General features: G+C 48.0%; 1 protein-coding gene across 3 annotated transcripts; it reads left to right on the forward strand.

Moving 5' to 3' along the window:
- Positions 1 to 82: 82 nt before the first annotated feature.
- On the forward strand, positions 83 to 20,241 carry ORAI2 (ORAI calcium release-activated calcium modulator 2). Of its 3 annotated transcripts, XR_010784803.1 has the most exons (6): positions 2,617 to 2,730; positions 4,462 to 4,507; positions 7,362 to 7,602; positions 13,529 to 14,596; positions 19,154 to 19,268; positions 19,955 to 20,241. XR_010784803.1 is itself a non-coding variant. In XM_066563505.1 (4 exons), the coding sequence occupies exons 3-4, from the start codon at positions 7,375 to 7,377 to the stop codon at positions 14,072 to 14,074; spliced, it is 774 nt and encodes a 257-aa protein (XP_066419602.1). In that variant the 5' UTR covers positions 83 to 2,092; positions 4,462 to 4,507; positions 7,362 to 7,374; the 3' UTR covers positions 14,075 to 14,631. The 3 variants fall into 3 exon arrangements, 2 of the variants coding, with proteins under 2 accessions (XP_066419602.1, XP_066419601.1); XM_066563505.1 differs by lacking the exons at positions 2,617 to 2,730; positions 19,154 to 19,268; positions 19,955 to 20,241 and adding an exon at positions 83 to 2,092 and having other exon boundaries at positions 13,529 to 14,631; XM_066563504.1 differs by lacking the exons at positions 19,154 to 19,268; positions 19,955 to 20,241 and having other exon boundaries at positions 13,529 to 14,631.
- Positions 20,242 to 21,107: the final 866 nt, after the last annotated feature.

The following is a 21,107-nucleotide window of genomic DNA, read 5'->3' on the forward strand; positions in this document are numbered from 1 at the left end:
GGAAGAGGATTTCAGTAAAATAAAGAGATGCTGCAGTGCTGCAGGAAGGGACAAAGAGATCAAGTGATGTGGCACACATGAAAATATGGAAAAAGGTGTAAGCTGCATGTCACTTCCTTTTTGCTTTTGAATTGGAACAATACCTTTTCCCAAAGATTGTGTGTAAAGCCTCCGAATCCTGTGGCAGAAAGGCTTGGAATGGAATCATTTTGCTTGTGCTCAGCTTCCTGTGATGACACCTGCCTTTCTCTCTGCTTGAGCGCTCTGCTTTGCACCTTGGATTCCCCGGTAGGAATCTTAACATCTCTCTATATATTTACTTATTGGTGCTTAAAGCATATGCAGTGGTGGTTTTACTTGTAACTCTGGTTTTTGTCTCTTCAGTGTATCTTTAATTAGAAGTGCCTGCTGGCTTTCAGACATGCTCATCCCAGAGCCTTGCATCCAGAATGCGGTGCTACTTCTTCTCAAGCCTTGGTTAATGCCAAATTATTTTAAGCAAAAACAGTAAAAAGGGAGAATCTCTTTTTAGATTTCGCCTTTGTTGGATATTGCTGCCAGAAATCCTGCATTTTGTCTGAGCTGGCTTTATGTAATGGCTTCTCCATGGTATTACCATGGTGGCTGGGAAGCAGATGTGACCAAGTGCAAGTGATGTTTGCCTTTAGTTCCTCTGTACATATCCAAGGGCTTCAGAGCTTGATAACTTCTGACCTGCCAGGTCCATATCCCCACTGCCCCCAGGATAGAGATCTGCATGTTTTCTGCTCAGTCTCCACGGAGGCAGGTGCTGCAAGTTGTGGCAGTGTTTCATTCAGATGCAGGATCCATTTTCCCTGTGGAGAGATTATTTATGAGCATTGCTTCACACAAATCCCCCTTAGGGCAGACAAACCCTGTGGATATTGTAGGATGAGCCACAAAAACATGAGGGTTTTTTATGGGCAAAGAACTGAGAGTCTCACAAATAATGTTCTGCCTTTGAGCTGAGTGCTGCTCTGCATTAAGCAGAGTGAGGACACGTTTCCCTCAGCCACGAGGAAGGTGAACTCCAGTTTGTCTTGGTGATTGAACAAATTCAGGTTGTGTGGCCTCATCCTGCCTCCCTAAGATGCCCGTGCTGAGTTATTCATGCTGTGTTTTCTGGGAATGCTGAGTTTGAAATCCATAAACAGCAAAGAGAGCATGTTGGTGAAGGTGGCATCTGCCTCACGCTCTGTCTCGCCGGGGTGGCTGAGTGTAGCAGTAGGAGCTGCATTTGGTAGGTGTAGCTGTGAATTCCCATAAACACTCTGTTGTGGTTGTTCGTGGCAGTACGAGCTTGTTTGAGAATACAAAGCACTTCAAAGGGAGGTTTCAAGGGATGTTTCTTCGTTTAGAATAAAATGCAAATACTATGTGACCTCAAAACGGGGAAAGCCTCATCCGTGGAGTAGAAAAGGGGAAGTGCTCCTGTGCATAGTAAAATAGGAACAGCTCTACAACTGATTGCTATTCCAAATAGGGCACCAAGAAAGCAGTAATAACTTACAGGCTTGAAACTGCCAAGGAATTTGACCTGCTTACACTAAATTCGTGCTCTGGGTTCTTTTCTAGAGGAGTCTCTCTCCTTTCTCTGATAGAGATTAACCCTCAAGGGCTAAAGTTGCTCTGTACGTGTGTTTGTGCAAATGTGGGAGCCTGAGAGACAGCGGTGTTTGGGCTGAAACCGACCCAGGGGTGTTCCTGCTCTCAGAGGTGAAAAGCACACTCAGGATAACTTGTATCTGTCTCTTTATTAGGTACTTAAGAATTGTTTTCCTTTGTTCCCTCCCCCCGGCAGAATGGAATTCAGGAAGATGGGATTACCCTGTTATAAAGCTGACCCATTGTGCTGCCTTTCAGCATTTTCTTTATCTCATTTCCAGGGCAGGAACTCCCTCTCTTTCCCATAAGGCTGTCCCTATCCTTTTGATGGGTTTATACAGGATTTCCTGCTGAGTCAATAGCGGAGGAGTGCAGGGAGATAGCAGTCGGGATTCGCAGGGAGCCCGTGCTCAGCCGGAGGAGCCTCAGCCCGGCGGAGGCAGAGCAGCGCTGCCTTTTGACTTATGTAAGTGGCGACTTTTTGCTGTATAATTAATAATTGTAATAAAAGCACATTTGCATCCCATTGCACCAGTACCTTCTCTGTGGCAAGATTTAGGGATAACGCAAGGTCCAGACCCACTAACATCTTTACCGGTGGGTGGCTTTCAGCCCGACTCCGACCTTAGGGAACCGCAGACATTTTTTACCCCTACAGATGCATGCTCACAGCGGGACCCCCGAGTGCTGCGGGAACGGCTCCGTGCCGGAGGGATGTTCTTTCCCTGTAACCCCTGAGTCCATCCCCGTTTCGTGAGACCCCCAGAGGGCTCCCCGGTGGGCGCAGGGGGCGAGAGCGGCCCCGGTTCCGCGGGCGGGGCGGGGGGCACCGGCTGCGGCAGGGCGGGGGTCGCGTCCCCAGGCCCCGCCCCCGTCGCTGAGGGGGCGTGGCCAGCCCGACCGCGGGCCAATGAGTGAATGGTCACGTGCGGGGGCGTGGCGGCGCTGCCCCCCCGTTTCCTGCGGGTCACGTGGCCGGTGCCCGGCGTTGCCGTGGCAGCGGCGGAGGCGGCTCCGGCTCCCGATCCCGCTCCCGATCCTGCCCCGGCTCCGCTCCCGGTCCCTCTCCCGGGGCTCCCGGCACTGCCCCCGGACAGCATTGCGGTGAGACACAGTCCGCTTCCACCCCCCCGGGGCCGCATCCCGCCCGCAGGGGGCTCATCCCCAGCGGGGCCCGCGCTCTGGGGCAGCGGGCGGCTTCCCCTCAGGCGCGTTCGGGAGGTGGCGGGCTCGTCCTGCAGAGGTGGGAGCGCGTCCTGCCCGCGGGGCTCCGGGAGGAGGGGGTCTCGTCCTGCCTGGGCTGCTGGGGGAAGTTGGTTTGATCCTGCCTGAGCAGGGATTCCCCTGCCCGGGCCGGTGTGGGGGGACGCGCCTCGTCCTGCCCGGGCGGGGAGAATGCCGTGCCGGGGTGCTGGTGGTGGGATGGGCGCCTCGTCCCGCCGAGCTGGGGGCAGTCCCCTGCACCTGGAGGGACGGGGTGAATGGGAAGGGTCCGCTCTGGGCAGAGAAGGGGGTCCCGTCCTGTCCGGCCGTGCTTTGGAGGTGCCGTGGGATGCAGAAAGCTCCCATGGGATATGTCCGGACAGGGATGCTCTCGCTGGAGCGCTGTGGGGGGACATCTCCAGCACACGGTGCAGGGAAGAGCCTGGCCCAGGCTGATTTTGGAAGACCAGACCGAGGGGTTGAGTCCCATCCTGCCTGAGGAGTTGGGGAGGATCCTTGGGATGCTGGATCAGGATGCAGTGGTAGGAGGTTGCGTCCTGCCTAGGAAAGATCCTCTGTCCAGGTTGGCTTTGGAGGGAAAGGTCCTCGTTGGGAGTGGGTCTCATCCTGGCTTGAGGGATGCCCTGTCTGAGGCTGCTTTGGAGGGGAGATCCTGGCAGTGTGGGATCGCCTCCTGCCCAGGGTGTGCCGACGGTGGCGGGGAAGGAGGTGCCCTGTGAGGAGGATGCCAGCTGTGGCCATGGGACCAGGGGGTCCCATCCTGCCTGGGAGGTGATCCCCTGCTGCCACAAGGGTGGTGTTCACACCCTGCCTGGCTACTCTGGCACCCCAGGAGGGCTGCTTGGAGGAGTCCCAAGCCAGAAGAGAACATAGGAAGGGGTTTCCCATAGCAAAGATGGCTGGAACTCATCCGAGCGGAGTAACAGGGCTCGGGATTTGGCTTAGCCATGGCCTGCAGGGGCTTGAACAATGGGAGGGAAGGAACTGGCACAAACCCACAGATAAGTCTGGGGGTGTGGGGCAGAAACCTGGGACTGAGGAGGGGGCTGGCATCTGAAACCAGGCAGAGGAGCTGCCAGTGCTGCAGAGACAGCGCTCTGTGGGTGCCTGAGCACGGCAGTGGTGGGAGGAGGACCCGCTCTGTCGGCTTCATCCCCAGCTGTGGAGAAATCCCCACACATGCACTGAGATGGGAGGAGGCAAAGGCTTTCCCTTTTCCAAAGGACAGCACTTGGCAGGTTAAGAAAACCCACATAAGGGAGCAATCACAGAGAGCTGTCTGTCCTCCCAGTGCGAGATGAAGTGGGGTCAGATGCGTCGGTGGTGCAGTGAAGACACAGCTGGGATGGACTTTGCCGGGGCTGCCTGAGGAAAAGGTCTGGAGAAATCCTCATTGCCCATCCAGAGCTCAGCAGCCCTGTGCAGTCAAACCCTGTAGGATAGTTATTTCTGTAAGAACAAGTGTCCTAAACCTTTAACTTTGCAAGGCAGGAAGGTGAAATCTCCAGAATAAGCCTCCCCTGATGCAGATGACAGGCTGAAAAGTATTTGCAGAGTAAAACTGCTCCAGCTACAGCACATGTAAAATTCTTCTTTGGTCTTGTGTTTCAGCCCTTGGAGCCCTCCACCCAGTCCCTCCATGTCCATAGCCAGCAAGGTGAGTTTGACTTCCTGGCACTGCTTGTTTGGGTTACATTTGTGTTTATGGATTTCGTTCTGAAGCTGTTTACTTATTTGAGAACATCTCTTGAGCTGCTCCAGAGAGAAAATTCAGCCTTGTGGTATTTTTAGCTTATTTTTCTAAGGGAAGAAGCAGATGTGATTGGGTTCTCTTGCCCTCTCTCTGTAACCTCTGAATTCATTTGTCTTTTTAATGGAATTTGTCCCAGGGGTCAAGTTTCCTACATAGAAAGTTCCTAAGTATTTCATGAAATTAAATGGCAGAGCAGAGGCCATCACTGTCCCAGCTGGGGACAAAGGGAGTGAATTCACTCCACGCTATACATTGCAGGACCCACACAGGATGTTGTCACAGGAAACAGCTTTACAATTTTGCTGTTCACAGACTTGTTTCTTCCTCCAATGCTCCCAGGAGATTTTTTTAATCTGTAAAATAGGGGATTCTTGCCTTTTCTGGAAACACAGATCAAGCAGGAAGGTTTGTCCCTGTTATTGTTTCTCTTCTTGTTTTTATTATGGCATGAATATTCTAGTGGGCCTTTCTTATTTGTTTGTTTGGGTTTTTTTGTTACTTTTAAATATTTTGAAAATTCCTGAGCAGGTCAGGAGCCTTCCTGGAGTGTTGCAGGGGCTGTAATAACGGCCTTGTCAAACCTGCCCAGGAATCATCCTGTGCTGCCATCCTTGTTGTGTCTGAGGGGACTGGAACCTAAAAGCCCCCCCATGTTCAGGAGGGACATTCTTGGACCTGCAGTGCTTTATTTGCTATTCTTTGTTATTGTGCCTGAAACAGCTTCCTTCCCTTTTAGTAACAGCATTCAGAGTTGTGGGCAGTTGATGTCTTTTGATCTTTGCCACTTCTGCAAGTCTCCCAGCAATCATGGCTTTATTAGCTGTCCCCACGTGGCCCCTGTACATGGGGAGCTGGGGGGATGAAGGCAGGGCTGAAAGGTGCCTGTGACCTTGAGAGGTGGTGCTGGGACTAATTAATGCCACACCAGGTGTGATTCTGGGCAGCATCTCCTCCTCCTGGGAGCTGGTGAGTGTTTTATAACCAGAAGGTGCAGCTCTGGTGTCTGCCACCTCCACAGTCCTCAGTGGCAGAGTTGTGAGTGAGGGGATTAAACAAGGAATTGTATTTCCATTTTTTTGGAAGGCTGAGTTAGTTTCAGATGTGTGTCAGAGTTGAGAAATTTTTGCACAAAACATTCCATGGATGTTGTTTTATGCCTGGGGATCACCAGAGCCATTTGCCAGCAGCATGGGGACATGGTGCTGTAATCTTCCACCACCTGAAGTACTCTTGCTGCTTTCATGCATCTCTCAGTGTAATCCCTTCAATCTGAAGATGATGACATTTCCTGGAAGCAGCTTGCTTTCCCCTTTGGAATTGCCTTTTCCTTGCCCTCTGCTCAGAGCCACCGGTGGAAGTAAGGGGGGAACAGGATTCTTGGTCAGATGTGGCTGATAAATGGAGTGTGAGCAGCTCAGGAAATTTAACTTCCCACTGCAAAAGCTTGGGTAGTTCATTTGTTAACCCTACACAGCATTCAGCTCTGTGATTATTGGGGGAGAATTGTGCCCATCTAAACTGAGCTTTGATGAGTTATGGTTGAGAAAAACTGATGTGCTGGTTTGAAAGTAAACCAGGGGGAGAGATTAACCCCACACAAATACCTTGAGACAGGCTTCAGGTCGGACTTACAGTTTAATAGGAAGATTACAGTAGATTAATTATGCAGAATTGGAATTTTACAGAAAAACTGGCTTAAACCCACAAAGTCAGAGTACAGCCTGGCCCGTGTTGGTCAGGGTGGTGGCTGCAGTCTGATCAAGGAGTGGTTGCAGTGCTGTTGAAGTGATGGTTGCAGTCCTCTCACAAGCAGTGGTGCTGTGGATGGTCTGGTTCTCCTGTGGAAGTTCAGATCCTCCCCTGCATGTCCAGTGGTGGTGGTGCTCGTATCCCCAGATAACATACGGTCAGATGCAGGCAGGAAGGCTCAGCACCTCCCCCGGAGCGAGGAATTTCACAATGGAATGATGTGATCCTATGAGTCACGGGATATTCTGGGGAGTCCTTTATGGCCGAGGTCGTTACAGCTGCCCATTGGTGCCATTATGGCCCTTTGGCAGGGATGAGCCCTGGGCTGGGTGTAGCTATCACGGCTGAGTGAAGCAATTTATGAACACAATAAAACACCACCCTGCAATGCAGGGTTTGCCTCCTTCCCTTATCTAACAGCCAGCTCGCAGCCTGGGGGGTCGGGTGTGCACCCCGCAGCTCCTGCAAGCGGCCATTAACAGTTCATCAGGAATAATGGAGATGGGAGTAGAACACTCAGTTTGGTTACACCCCACATTGTAACCCAGAGGAATGGTTTCCAAAGAAGGAGCAAAAAGTGACTCCCTCAAGTGGTGTTTGATGCTCTAAGGAGGTGCATTTGGAGCCAGCCCGTGGTGCACTGGGACATGAACTGTCCAACCAAAACAAAGATAAGATGGAGGTGAAGTGTATTTATATAAAACAATTTTTTATGAGCAAGAAGGAATTAAAGGGCAAAGTTGAGGTGCCTACTCTGAAATGAAAATCCAGATGGTGTGCAGCCTTCCTGAATTCCTGCTGAAATAGTTGCCGAGTGTACCTTTGTAATCCTTCCTAGTTCTCGTGGTCATTTTTGGCAGTTATGGACGGTCCTTTGCAGTTCTGAATTCCAAGTGTGATGTTATTTGGTCCATCATTTTCCACTGACCAAGGGCAACTTTGTTCAGCTGCAGCTTTTCCAGTAGTTAATGCTCATCCTGTCTTGAACATGACTGTTTTGTTCCCTCAGCACTTCTCTCATCATGAGTACTGAATTAAACGTTCCGGTGGATCCTTCCACTCCTGCCTGCTGCTCTGAGCCTGGCACCAAGGGCATGGATTATCGGGACTGGGTCCGACGGAGCTACCTGGAACTGGTCACGTCCAACCACCACTCTGTGCAAGCCCTTTCCTGGAGAAAACTGTACCTGAGCCGAGCCAAACTGAAAGCCTCCAGCAGAACCTCTGCTCTGCTCTCTGGATTTGCAATGGTAATGTGAAAAACGCCAATCACTTGTTTTTAAACTTTTAAAAGTTTAATAGTAATAAAATGGTTATAAAAATAGTAATACAATTAGAGTAATTGTCTCATATTGTCCTAATTTGAATTAGGATAATATGAGACAATAGAAACAAAGAATTATGGATATCCAGGTACCTTTTTCTTGACAGCATAAGCCCGAAAAAGGACACCCCTTAACAGAGGATTAATCCTTAAAAGCAATAGCCTGTTGCATATTCATACATCTCATACATGATGCATAAATTCCATTCAAACACAGGATTCCGTGATCATCAACAACTTCTTCCTCTGAATCCTAAACGGTGCCTTCAAACCTGATGAGGCAGGAAGAAGCTCATTTCTTCTGATAATGGTGCGATAAATTCTCTTTCTCTGAAAGATTTAGGTGTCCTGTGGCTGCTATCTTGGTGTGAGTCCTTTCTTTAGAAAAAAAAGCATCCTACATAGCATAGTTTCTATTTTAACATTATGTTATAACCTAAAACTGTATTTACCACACTACTTAAGAGAATTAATACAGCATTAATTTCTAACACAACACAAATAGTATTCATTTTAATATTTGTGAAAAGCCAATCATAAAGTACGCATGTTTCACAGGTAATGTGTGTTTTATAGCTTTTTTAATGGTGAAGGTTTTTGGGTTGCCTCAAATCAACTATTAATCAGTGTTTTCTTCCTGGGAAGGAGCAGGGAGTTGTTTCCTGAAGAAACAGGAGGCATCTGCCCGTGCGCTTCTGTTTGGCTGCTGCTGCAAAGTTTGAGGCTGGCTCTCTCACTGCAGCAGGGATACATGAGCTGTCTAACAGCCAACCCACACACTCCCAAGTCAGCCCTTTAAAAATACTGATCCCCCTACTGCAAGTGATCCTAAGGGCTCCAGCAGCATTGCTAAACAATCCAGGACCTCCTTTGGCCCCGAGGCTGGCTGCCCTCATGCATGCAAGGCTGCTCTTGGGTGTGGAGCACTTTCAGGCCCCTGTGGTTGCTGTGGTCCTGAACGTTATTTTAATTTCTCTGCGTGTTTTCTCAGGTCACAGTGTCTAAAATAAGGTGGAGGTTGGTCACAGTCTGCCAAAGTGAAGTTTGCATAGCGTGATCAGGGAGATCGTGTTCTGCCACTGAGGTGTGAGAAGAGGCCCTGAGCCTCAGACCTGGTGTCAGAGGGCTCTGCAGCCTGCAGGGAGCCAAACCTGGTGTATTTTTGTCAGTGCTGCCTATTGGAAGTGATCCCTGGTGCTTGCTCTCTGCTGTGCAGCACTTGGGTGTTATTTGGAAGTGATTTGCATAGGTCAGAACCATGGTAGGGGTGAGCAAATAAACAAGACTGAGACAGTCAGTGGTCCAGTGCTCAGGCCTGTCTGAGCTGTGTATTAAAACACCACCATGCTGTGTGAGCCCCTTTATTTCCCCTCAGCTTTTGCTTACTGTGAGTGAGAGTTGGAACCAGTTTGGGGGAGGTTTCCTGTTCAGGAAGTGGGCAGGTTTGGCTGTTCCCGAGGTCTGTCAGCAGAGGGGCAGTGTCTGGGTGGTGTGGGACCTGAGGTGAAGATGTTTCATCCTGCAGCTCAGAAGCTGGGAGGGAAAGACAGATCTCAGGAACTTCCCAGATTGCCTTTCTTGTTTTATTTTAGCTTCTTCCACTGCTTTTTCCTCCCCCAGCCCCCCAGCCCATGAATCATCCATAACATTACAAGTTGGTCACCCAAAGTGAAGCTGGAAAGCTGCAGGTGGGGGTTTCAGTGGGAGCAGGCTGGAGTGGGGACAGGGTGCTCAGTTGCTTTGTCATTGCTCTCCACTCACTGGCTGTGTGCAAAAGATGCTCCTAAAAGCTTTTCACAAAGTCTTTGTTGGTTTGTAACCAAACTTGGGTGATGCAGGGACAGAAGGTCCCTCCTCTTTTGGAGAATGCTGGGTGCTCTCCTGTAGACTTCTCTCATGCAGGAGTTTTCTTACTCTAAAAAGCTTCTCACCTGCATGCTCTGTGTGCCTCTGGTTACTGGAGTTCTGTTGTGACTGTTGTCTTTAATACAATTAATAAATTAGCATTTGGTATTGTTGGGGACTGATCTACCAGCGTGGTCCCACAAAGTGTCCCTGCTGGGGTGTGCTGTCACTGGCACCACCGGGACTCAGGGCTTGCAGCCCACCTACACTGCAGGGCTGAACCACATCTCTGAAAACAAATCATGCTTTCTCAGCTCTTACAGCAGAAAGTTACTGAAAGTCCTTGGCAAACACACAAAATTAACCACTGGTTTTACATTCTCTTTGATCTCTTTAAAGTGCAGTTGAATATACACAGGTGTAAGTAGTGTTAATTATGCTCACCAGCCTAATGTAAGAAATAGAAATCAGTAACTAAGAAATAAAATCTCTTGCAATAAGGAATTCTCTTTATTAGCTTTTTTCCCAGCTGATTGGAAAGCTGTGGTGTTTGTTCCTCCTGGGTTATTTCTCCACGGGTATGCAGGAGTTTAATACACGGATGTTTACTCTCTAATAAGAACACCTCTGGCAATTGATGAAAGAAGAGAAGTTACTTAGAGATAAATATGTGTAGACATGGCACTTAGGGACATGGTTTGGTGGTGGACTTGGCAGTGTTGATGTGATGGTTGGACTCTGTGATCTTAAAAAGGTGTTTTCCAGTCTGAACCATTCCGTGATCCTATTAAACAACTTCCCCAAAGCCTCGAGTGCATTTGACTACGTAAACAAATGTCACCCAGGGCTTGGCTATTGCTTTATTTACTTCCCTGTCGGTGTGTTTGATGCAAGCTAGCTTCATATTGGCTGAAATTATTGTGAGCTGATGGATATTTGATCAACAGGCCATGGCTCTGATCCAACTCCTTCTGGACAGGCTGCAGAATAATGCAAACCTTCCTCGTTATCATCTCTGGTATTTCTGGCAGAGCACTGGGGCAGGTCAGGAGGATGTGGGTCATTCCAGTGCCAGGTCTGCTTGGAGGTGGGCTGTAAGGCAGCTGCCCCAAGGAGGCTGCAAATAAAGGAAATTTAGAGGAGCTTAATAATTTTCCTCATGGAAATAAGAGCTATTACTGCTAATCCATCTTCTCAATACTTATCCAATTGCTACAGGATATGTGTTTGATTAAAAAAAACCAAAACAAAAACCCTGACAGATATACTGGAGTGGTTGTTTTTACAGTCTGCCAAACCATCTGTGTGAATGTGTCATGGTTTATGTTAAGCCATTTGTCATCCTTGTGCTTGATATTATCTGTCTTGGTCTAAATTTCTCAAAATGAATAACATCCTTGTTGTGGACAGTCTCAGCTATACTGGTCTAAACCCCAGAATCATTGCATTAATTTACTGCAGTTTAATTCTAAAATGTTGTGAGCCCTTGATCCTGTAATTCTGGAGTTCAGCTGGGTTATTCTCAAGCTTTAAATTAAGTCTGTGCTGAAATATTCCGTAGTTTGGCAGAGAGCTCAGCCTTGCAAAGTTGCTTCTGGGAAGAGGTTAAAACAAAGGGGGCTATTACATGGAAGAGTATAATTGTATTAAACATGACATATTAATAGTTTTACAGGCTAGACAGCTTATTTAATGATTTTTTAAATGGGTTATGTCAGCTTGTCCTCTTTCTCTTATCCCGGTCAGGAAATGACATGACAGCCCGTGCTGGGTAGAGCAATAAGAGCTCACTCACCTTTTCAGTACTTGTTTGGGTTAAATGAACTGCTTTTCTGCCTTGCTGCCCTATCTGGATTGTTGGTGTTTTTCACTGAAATACCTCTTACTGAGCCATCAGTCAGTGTTAAAAATTCATCACATTGCACAGCTGAAGCTCGCCCTGGGGAATAGGTTAGTCTGGGAGGAAACATCCAATTAGCTGAAAAGTGCTGCTCATGTGAAGGATAACAAGCAGAAATTGATATGTTGACATCAGCCAGGCTTTCAGCTTTAATATAAAGCTATAAATTGGACATGCAGGTACAATTCCCATTCAGCTGTGTCTCTGGGTGTTACAGCACCCCATAATGAACAATGTACCCGCAGGTTTTCCTGGCTGATGGGGCGTGACTGGCAACCACAGTGCTGGACAAATTCACTGTACAGTGAAGCAGAGAATGAGTCTGATCTCCTCCCTCTCAAATCAATATAAGGGGAACTGCAAAGGGAACATACACAAGGGAATGTGAAATCTGTTCTGTTTAAATTGACCTTGCAATTGATAGTGAAGGATTCCTGTGTTAGGGTTTTCTCTGCTACACAACAAGAACTGCTGTACTGTTTACTACTGTAAACTGCAACCAGGAGCTGATAAAAACAAAAAAAGGTAAAACCCCAACATGCTCATGGTCAGAACAGAAGGCTGGGAATGCCCAAGGGCTGTCACAGTATTTTTGCTGTCTTTAATGTCTTAAATACTTGATGTAGCTATAAAATCCAGACTTGTAGAGATTGACCATTTTCCACACATGTTGTATCTTGCTTGCTGGTGAATGTGTTCAGACTTGACTGTGATCTGATGGTTTTCAGAGCAAATGTAGGTAAGGCAGCAGTCATGCCAGCTGGTTTCCATTCCCTTTAATCCTTTTCAGGGCTTCCAGCAGGGACAACATGAGCATACCCCTAATCTTCAAGTGCTTAAATAATATTATGAACAAGTAATGCCAGAGCAAGTGGTGCAGGTGATTATACAGAGCCTGAAATGGCTGCTCAGGGAAGTCTCATGTGAAGTCTGGATAACATTATCGTGAGTCAGTTCTACAAAATCCTTCTGTGTCCCAGAATCAAGTGCATATTTGAAACTTTGCCTTCTCATGATGTTCTTTAGAGGGGCTTCTTTCCAGCAAGCTGTGCTGTGCTGGAGCAGCAGGTCAGCTGGGATCACCAGCGGTTTTCCTTGCTGCCAAGAAAGTTAACTTCTCTGCAATCATGAAGTGCAGCTACAGATGCAAGCCAGCTGCTAGAGAGAAATGTTTGATAATCTTGTCCACTGCTTTTGGGTCTTTTCTTAGCAGAAAGTTTGTACTGTCCTTTCAGGGATGCCACCACACAGAAGTACTGGTTTGCTTCACAGGTAGCTTAATTGTAAAAATTCTTAAGCTAAACCAGTTAACAGGACTCCACTTCTGATCTCAAAAGAGCCTCCTGCTCTCTTGCACATATTCTGCTTCTTAAGCTTTATTTGATTAAAGTAAAAATAGCTCTAGAGACCTGCTGTGTAATAGCTCTTGTTTTGGGAAGGAGACTCCTGAGTTGCTGAGCACACCCATGAGCCAGTAGCTGTCCACTTCTGCTGGGTGTATCACCAAGTTATTACCTCTCAAGGGAGAAATTTGAGGATATAAATAACTTAAAAGTTATTTATCTGGGAATATTTGTAATAAAAACAAATGTAAACTGTCCTGAGAGTAGAAGGCAGTTATTTTAACTATGGGCTAACTTAAGCTATAAAGTAGCTTGTGTGCTTCCCATGGTGGGCAGTGAAACGTGGCTGGCCACAAGGAGCTGCTTGGTTTTGCTTTTCTTTACACGCCTGAAGTTGAAACTTCCTGTGCTGCAGCTGCAAGGAGGGAGTGGCACTGGAGGCCGTGATGGTGGCTTATAGCAGGCTGTTAGCTGCCTCTCAGCCCCACGTGGCATCTAATGAGCTCCTTGTGTTGTGTGCTGGGTTTGGGGCAGTTCCTGTGGCTGTGGTGGCAAGGAGAGATGTGTTGTTTGAGAAAACCATGATCTCAGAAGGGCCACAGCAGTGGGTGACAGCAGTGATCCATCTGGGCTGCCATTCCAAAAAGCTCTGGAGTGTGTACTTGACCTTAGTTGTTCTTCCTGAATCAAGATGCTTTTCTGGCTGAAAGCCTTGGAAAGAGGAAAGCCAGCAGGTGTTGACAAGCTCTTTGTTCCTTCCCCAGGTGGCCATGGTGGAGGTGCAGCTGGAGGTGCAGTACAAGTACCCCCAGATGCTGCTGATCGCCTTCAGCGCCTGCACCACGGTGCTGGTGGCCGTTCACCTCTTCGCCCTCCTCATCAGCACCTGCATCCTGCCCAATGTGGAAGCTGTGAGCAACATCCACAACCTGAACTCCATCAGTGAGTCCCCCCACGAGCGCATGCACCCCTACATCGAGCTGGCCTGGGGCTTCTCCACCGTCCTGGGGATCCTCCTGTTCCTTGCTGAAGTCGTGCTCCTGTGCTGGATAAAATTCCTGCCTGTGGGCTCCATCCTGAAAAATGAGACCACCAACGTGGAGAAGCCAAGCAGCCACGCAGGGTGGCAGTCAGCACTGGTGTCCACCATCATCATGGTCCCCGTGGGTCTGATTTTTGTCGTCTTCACCATCCATTTCTACCGCTCCTTGGTGCGGCACAAAACGGAGCGGCACAACCGGGAGATCGAGGAGCTCCACAAACTGAAAGTGCAGCTGGATGGGCATGACAGAGGCATGCAGGTGGTGTGACCTGCACACAGCTCAGCCAGGGCTGAGAGCAAAATACCTGGTCAAAATACCTGGGCTGCTGCTTGGTGAGACGCACCAGGGATGGATTTTCTTGAGGCTTAAATCTGTAAATGCTACTTGCCTGCCATTTCTAGCTGTGGGTTCTTGTGCTGTCCACATGCTGGGGGCTCTGCCCTGGTTCTGGTCCCACACACTTGGTACTTAAGTCGACACTGCCGTGGTGTTCAAGGTCAAAACTTTATGTACCTTAATATTGGTAGCCAAAAATCTGTATTTTTTACAAATGCAATATTCCATTGCCAAAAGTGAAACTGCATCAGCTGTCCCAAAGGCCTCTCTGCGTGTATTTGTGTGTGTAGGACCTGTCTTACCTGTCAGAACTCCCTGGCTGTCAGTGCAGCCACAATTAACTGGCAGCTCATTGCTAGAGCAGAGCTGATTAATGTGGGTACCTGCAGCTGACTCAAGGACATCCAGGAAAGCACAACAGAAACTGAGAATGTTGATCACCATTGTTCCAAAGCAAGTATTCCATAAATACATAACCAGAACGAGAACAGCCTTAGCTTTTATGTTCTTTTTTTTTTTTTTTTGCTGTTCTTTACTGTATTTTTACAGCTTGGGATGTAGAATTTTGAATTGCAGGAGGCTGGGAAGTTCTCTCACACTTTCTTCAGTGGCATCTGTCACCTTAGGTTGAGTAAGTGCCAAGATCATGTTTTTTCCCAATAACAGGCAAGAGTACCCAGGGAAGGCTTACAGGTGTTTTAGATTTAACAAGGACATTCTTAAAACAGAACAGTGCCAGGGAATTTAATGAGACAAGACTTTGAAGGACTAACAAAGCAAGTTTCAAGGAGGTAGAGGAGTGACAGCAAGTACTGTAGAAATCTGCCACTGTGTCTTCTTCATTTGTGCATTGCTGTGATGCCTTTTGCCCGGTTTGCTAGAGAGAGCAAGCCCAGTCCTGTGTTATTTCATCATTTGGGGGTTTGGTTTTTTCTTTTTTTAATTGGCTGTAGCATTTTTCTGTCAGAAATGAATGCTTCCCTCTCCCTTCACCAAAGCAGACAGCTCCTCTGATGGAACCTGGAGCTGTCCTGGCGAGCCTGATGGAGCTGGATCTGGCAGGAATGCTGTGTGCCATTAAAGAGCTATCCCTTTCCTTTGAGCTCATTTCTTTTTTCAGCAGCTGAGACAATGATACTTGCATGTCTGTGTTGCTTTGCAAGGGAAGCTTGTAAATTCCAGAGCATCCTCGTGGGTGAAAACTTCTGTGAAAAAGAAAACTGATTTTATTATTTTTGGTAACTTTGTGGAGAGAAAAGAGTGTTTTGCAATCATCAGCTCTTTTAAGGGAAAGTCAGGCTTTCTGACACACAGGGCTGCAAGAAGCATAAGCACATTTTCTTGGCCCTGATCCTGTGCTAGTTTCCTCCTCTTCACTCCAAAACTGCAGTTTCAGAGTCTCCGAGGCCTTATAGGTTTCTCAAATCATTAAGGATGTTTCTAATGTTCTATTTAACCCTGGGCTCTTATTCCACTGGGATTTGAGGCAGTGTAATGCATGTCAGCTTCCCAGAAGGGACAGTACATGCAAACCCCAGGGGACAGGGTGAGCCTATCCCAATATTCCTCTCTGTCAGGGGCCTTGGGAAGCCACCTCTCATCTCTCTTGTTTACATGGGAATGTGAGCACTGCTGAACAAGTTGCTTAGCACTGTGTCTGTGGCTTTCATCTGCTGTTCTTGCTGCAGTTGGCATGTACCATATTGGCTGATGTGCAGCAAAGAAAATAGTCTTTGTGTGCTAAATGACTAATCTGTACTCATGTGCATATGCAAAAAACAAGGAGTGTCCTCCAGGAAGTGAGGTGGTCGTGAAATTCATATGAACTCCCCAGGACTCTCCCCTTTCTCCCTCCTCTTTTTACCATAATAAAAATTAAAAGGTTTATACAACAGAATCAGAGTTGGGGTTTCTGCCAAGTGCTACACGTGTCAGCTCCTCTACCAACAGAATTTCTGTTGAGAGGCCAGAGCCAGACCAGATGGGATGAATCTCTCATCTGTACTTTGCACTCTCCTTGAATATCAGTAATAGCAGGACCTTGTGTGCTGAGGGGCTCAGAGAGCTGTCAAGGAAAGTATTGCACCATTTTTGCAATATCTTTTTAAAAAGCTTCACCCTGTGCATACAGTGCTGCAAAAGCAGTTCAGCTTGTCTGGAAACAGCCAGATCATTCATTTAATTTTTTGCAACAGCAAATAAAGAAAAGAGCTTTGATTTTGTAGAATACTGCTTTTATTTTTGTAGAAAACTGCTTTAATTTTGTAGAATAACTCATTCAGGCTTGTGTGAGATTGCATTCAAGATCAGTCTCAAGTCAGTGCATCTGTGGCTGGAGTGGGACCACCTTGCTCCAGGGGTGAGTCAGAGGTGCAGCTTGGGATGGTGTCCCAGGGACAAATACTCCTAAAACAGAGTAATAACTTGCTTCCCTGCCTTTGCTTGCAGCTCTGTTTCTTGTGTCTCTCTGGGCACTGAGTTCTCCCTTCCATGAGAAGCTCATGGGGGTATTTTTGCTCTTTGATGCTCAAGGTTACCCCCATCCACCTTCATGCTGTAACTCCTCTCCCTTCACAACAACAGCACTTGCTTTTCTTGCTCCTGCCTCTCTTCCTGCAATTTATTTACATTTTCACCACTGTTGGGTCCAGACTTTTGTTGCAGAAATGTTACCTGTGGTTGCAGAAATGTTACCTGTGGTTCCAGGCACAGGAGTTCATCCATAAAGGAAGAACTGGGGATGTTGTGCTTGTCCAGCTTGGTGTTTCTGTGCTCCAGCACCACAAAATCCTCCCTGTTCCTGTGGCTGTCAGCAGGATTCCCATCAGTCAAGCCAGCCTTTCCACACTGTCACTGCTGTCCCAACAGGGCTGCCAGCTCTCTGTGGCACGTCTGGGTTTGCCTGGCCACGTCTGTCCTGTGCTGTCACCTCTCTGTCGTCCCTGGGGTGTCTGTCGTTCTTGGAATGTCCCAGGTTTTGTGTGGCTGCAATCCTGCCATGCCTGCATGGAGATGCTTCTCCCAAGGGTTCCACCCTCAGCTGGGGATGAGTGCTGAGGATCTCCTCTGGTGTTTGTTGGCTTTCTGTCCCAGCTTTGGGCTCTGGACTGCTGCCCTAATTCTCAGCCCACTTGGTTTGTGGCTCTCTGGACCAGCTATTGCCTTGTCTGAGCTATTTCTCCAATTTTTGCAGTGCAGCTTAGCACAGGGACAGCCATGATCTAGGGATAGCCATGATCTTGCTTCAGATTATTTTTGTTTTGGCCAGTTTTTGCTCAGCAGGAAAATGCCTCTGCAGGCACCAGCGGTGCAGGGACCCTGCCTGCCCACCCTGGAGCAGGGAAGGAGCTCTCAAGGACAGGAGAACAACAATTCTTTGTATCATTCCCATGCACCAGCCTTGGTTGGGAGGCAATTCCTCTCTCCCTTTCTATCCTGGCAGGAGTAAAGAAGGGACACGACCACGAGCTGGAGGGAGCAGGATCGGGTTCTCCCTTTGCAGTATTCAGTGGCAGCTCTCACTGTGTGGTCTCCCTATTTTTAACATCGCCCCGGGGCCGGGCTGGCTCCCTGTTGCAGTGGAGAGGAGGCTCTCAGGGAGAATTTGTGACCGTGAGAGGTGGAGTCGTGTCGGATTTGAGCATGTGAGGGATGAAAGTGACACCGTGCGAGAGCCCAGAGCAGAGGGAGGGCTGGAAGTGTTTCTGGAGAGCACCGGGGTGGCTGCAGCTGCAGAGAGAACCTCCCTCCACATCCTTCCCTTCCACATCCTTCCCTCCCACATCCTTCCTCTGGGATGTGGGGATGGGCAATTCCAAATTGCCTCGGGGTTACCTGTGCTGGGCTGGGGGTGGAGGTGCTCCTCCTGCCTTTCACAATGTGCTCCTTTTCCTTTTCCTTTTCCTTTTCCTTTTCCTTTTCCTTTTCCTTTTCCTTTTCCTTTTCCTTTTCCTTTTCCTTTTCCTTCCCTCTCCCTCTTTTCCTTTTCTTGCCTTCTAACAAACAAGAAGGCCTTGGAGTTTCCCTGCTGCTGTAGATTCCTTATCTTTTAAATCTCATTGCATCAACTGCCAAGGCAGCTTCCTCAACGCCCCCTCAAGCTGCAATTCAGCTGGGCCAGGGGGCATATTTTCTGGTTAACTCACAGGTTCTTTCCCCTACAGCCATTTCAAAGCAGTTTCAGTAATTAAAATTGACTGGCTGGATTTGGACAGCATTTCCCTGAATCCCTGTGTGTCCAGCTGGGAGCTTGCTTTCTGCCCAGAGGTGTGACAGCCATAAGTGCTAAAAGAAAAAGAAAAAAAATGTATTTTAGCTTTGCCTATTCTTGTTTTACCTCTGCATGAACAATATTTAATGTAGAACAACGAATGTATCTCAGTTATTGTCCAGCTGTGTGAGAGAAACTGGATAAACTCGCTCAGTTTTATGCTTCTTGGTGATTTCAGACTGATTTCTTGAAAGGCAGCTCAAGTCCTCCAGCATCTTATGGGTTAACTTGGGTTCTGCTTTTTTGAAAAAAGTTTGGTCAGATATGATCATTCTCCCTTTGCAATGCACAAGGAGATAACAATTAGATGTACTTCCTTTTAATGAGGGTCTGGGTCTTGGCACGGCATTTACAAGGAGGTTAAGGAGACAAGAAACTCCTATAACAGGAAGAACATTAAAGTTTGTCTTCTGTTAATTATAATATGAGCTTAGTGGACAAAATTACTTTTAAGAGCTCATTAAGATTAAAACATCTTCATAGCTTTTTTTTTTTTTGGTTTTCTGGCTTTTTAGGAGAGAATGTACATGAAGTTTTAAGGAGTAATACTGAACAGATGGGTGTGCATTTTGATCTAAGGATGATGCCCAAGAGGCTGTTTAACAGGTGAAAAATGTCGAAAGACTGGCACAGCAATGCCTGTGTAGTGACTAGATTAAGTTTTGGAATTCAAAAACACCAAGAAAAACCCCTCACTTTTTGGCTCAGTATTTAATTATTTGCATTTTTTCACATTTAAGATATCAGCTAGGAAGAGCTGGAATCTTCTGGCAAGAACAGCAGCTTCCTGTATAGTTCAATCAAGGCAGAAAAATCCAGCCAGCAAATGCAGAGCACAAGATGAACTGACACTGTGTAAGTTATTGTGGCAATCTGATTCATCAGAATCCATCATCTGCTTTCACTGTGGAGAGAATGGAGCAGCAGGGATGCACACACAAAGTGTTTTAGCAGCCTGAGAGCACAATATAAATGTAGAATTGGAGCACTGGAAATTCGGGCCAAGCATTAATGGCAACACTTTGCTGCAGTGTGCTGAGCAGAGAGCAGATCCATGGAGAGGCTTGGAACTGCAGGGTGAGGGGGATCCAGATGCAGTGTTTGCTCTCTCTGTGACAGCCTGGGCTGGGTTTCCTCCCTGTGTGTCTGTGCCAGGCTCCTCCTCCTGCTTGGACAAAGCCCCTCTGCTCCAGGTGCTGTCCTGGGGATATTCCACTCCCAGTGCTGCTGAGCCCTGTGGATGCCAGGCTGCAGAAAAAGGGAGGAACTGCTGCTCTCAGCACACTCCCTGCTTTGGGGAGAGAGCTGGACACATCACAGAATGGGTTGGCTTGGAAGGGACTTTAATGATCATGCAGTTCCTACCCCCTGCCATGGGCAGGGCCACCTTCCACTAGTCCAGGTTGCTCCAACCTGGCCTTGGACTCTCCCAGGGATCCAGGGGCAGCCACAGCTGCTCTGGGCACCCTGTGCCAGGGCCTCCCCACCCTCACAGGGAAGAATTTCTTCCAAATACCTAATCTAGATCTACCCTCTTCCAGTTGCAGCCTATGAGGAATTTCCTGGGACAGAGCTCACTGTGAGCAGGTGTGGCCTGCCTGTTGTGTGTCTGTGTTTGCAGTGAAGAGCTCCCATCAGAGGGGATGTGCTGTGACTGCTGGAACTGCTGCTGGAGCTCCTTGAGGACACTCACCAGACCACCTGGATGGAGGTTTGGAGTTTGGGACTGCCCATGGGAGCCCTGCTGGAATTATCACTAAACTGAACCTGTCTCGTTGCAGCCCACAAAGGGCTCTGCTTGTATCTGTTGGCTTAAACTGATGAAAAATATCCTGATTCCTGGTATCTGTCCTGGGTGAAGAGCTCTCTCTCCTGCAGAAAAGCAGAGGAGTGCTTCACTGTGCAGCAAATCCTGTGCAGTCAGTGCCAAGGAAGCACTTTGGGGCAGAGCCCAGCAGTGCAGGGACACTGAGATCTGTCTGTCCCTCTCCTTGCCAACCAAAGCCAGGCAGCACTGCCTGCTGGTGGCAAGGTGGTGTTTTCCTGCTGCAGGTGAGACTGTGCTGAAGGGCTGCCATGGCAGCACCGTGTTTATTAAAGGATCACACTTCTTCCACAGCACAACTTCATTTTCAAGAGCACAGAAGTTTGTTCAGAGCAGACAGATGGCCTCAGATCAGCTTCTGCTGCAAATGACTGCTTGAATCTTAGGTACGAGGCATGATTCAAACCTGACTGCTGGGGGTGCCAGGAAAATAAATGATAGCTGCCAGGGTTGCAGTCTGTTGCCCAGCTAATTCCCAAAATCTCACTCCTGCTACTGAGAGCTGACAGCAGGGTTCAGAGATGACAAATGATCAGAAAATAACACAGTCTGTGCAGGCCTTTGGTCTGATCTCTGTCCAAGCCCGAAGAGTCAGCACTAGTCCTCTGCAAATGCTGCTCTTTGGTCCCAGAAGATACAGGTCACACATGGAATTTATGATTAATCCTCATTGTTAGAGCATGAATCTTCAGCAAAGGATAATTACTCTAATTAGTTCTCAGTGTTTTGTACTGTCTGTGGAGAGATACCTGCTTACCTTCCTCCCCCGAGACCTGGTCTCTACAGGACCTGCCTGAGGTGGGTGAGGGGATATTTGTACCCCCAGGGCTGGATGCAACATTCAAACCACTCTGACAGTATCGAGTATG

This window comes from Molothrus aeneus, chromosome 20 (genome assembly GCF_037042795.1).
Source record: "Molothrus aeneus isolate 106 chromosome 20, BPBGC_Maene_1.0, whole genome shotgun sequence".
Lineage (NCBI taxonomy): Eukaryota > Metazoa > Chordata > Aves > Passeriformes > Icteridae > Molothrus > Molothrus aeneus.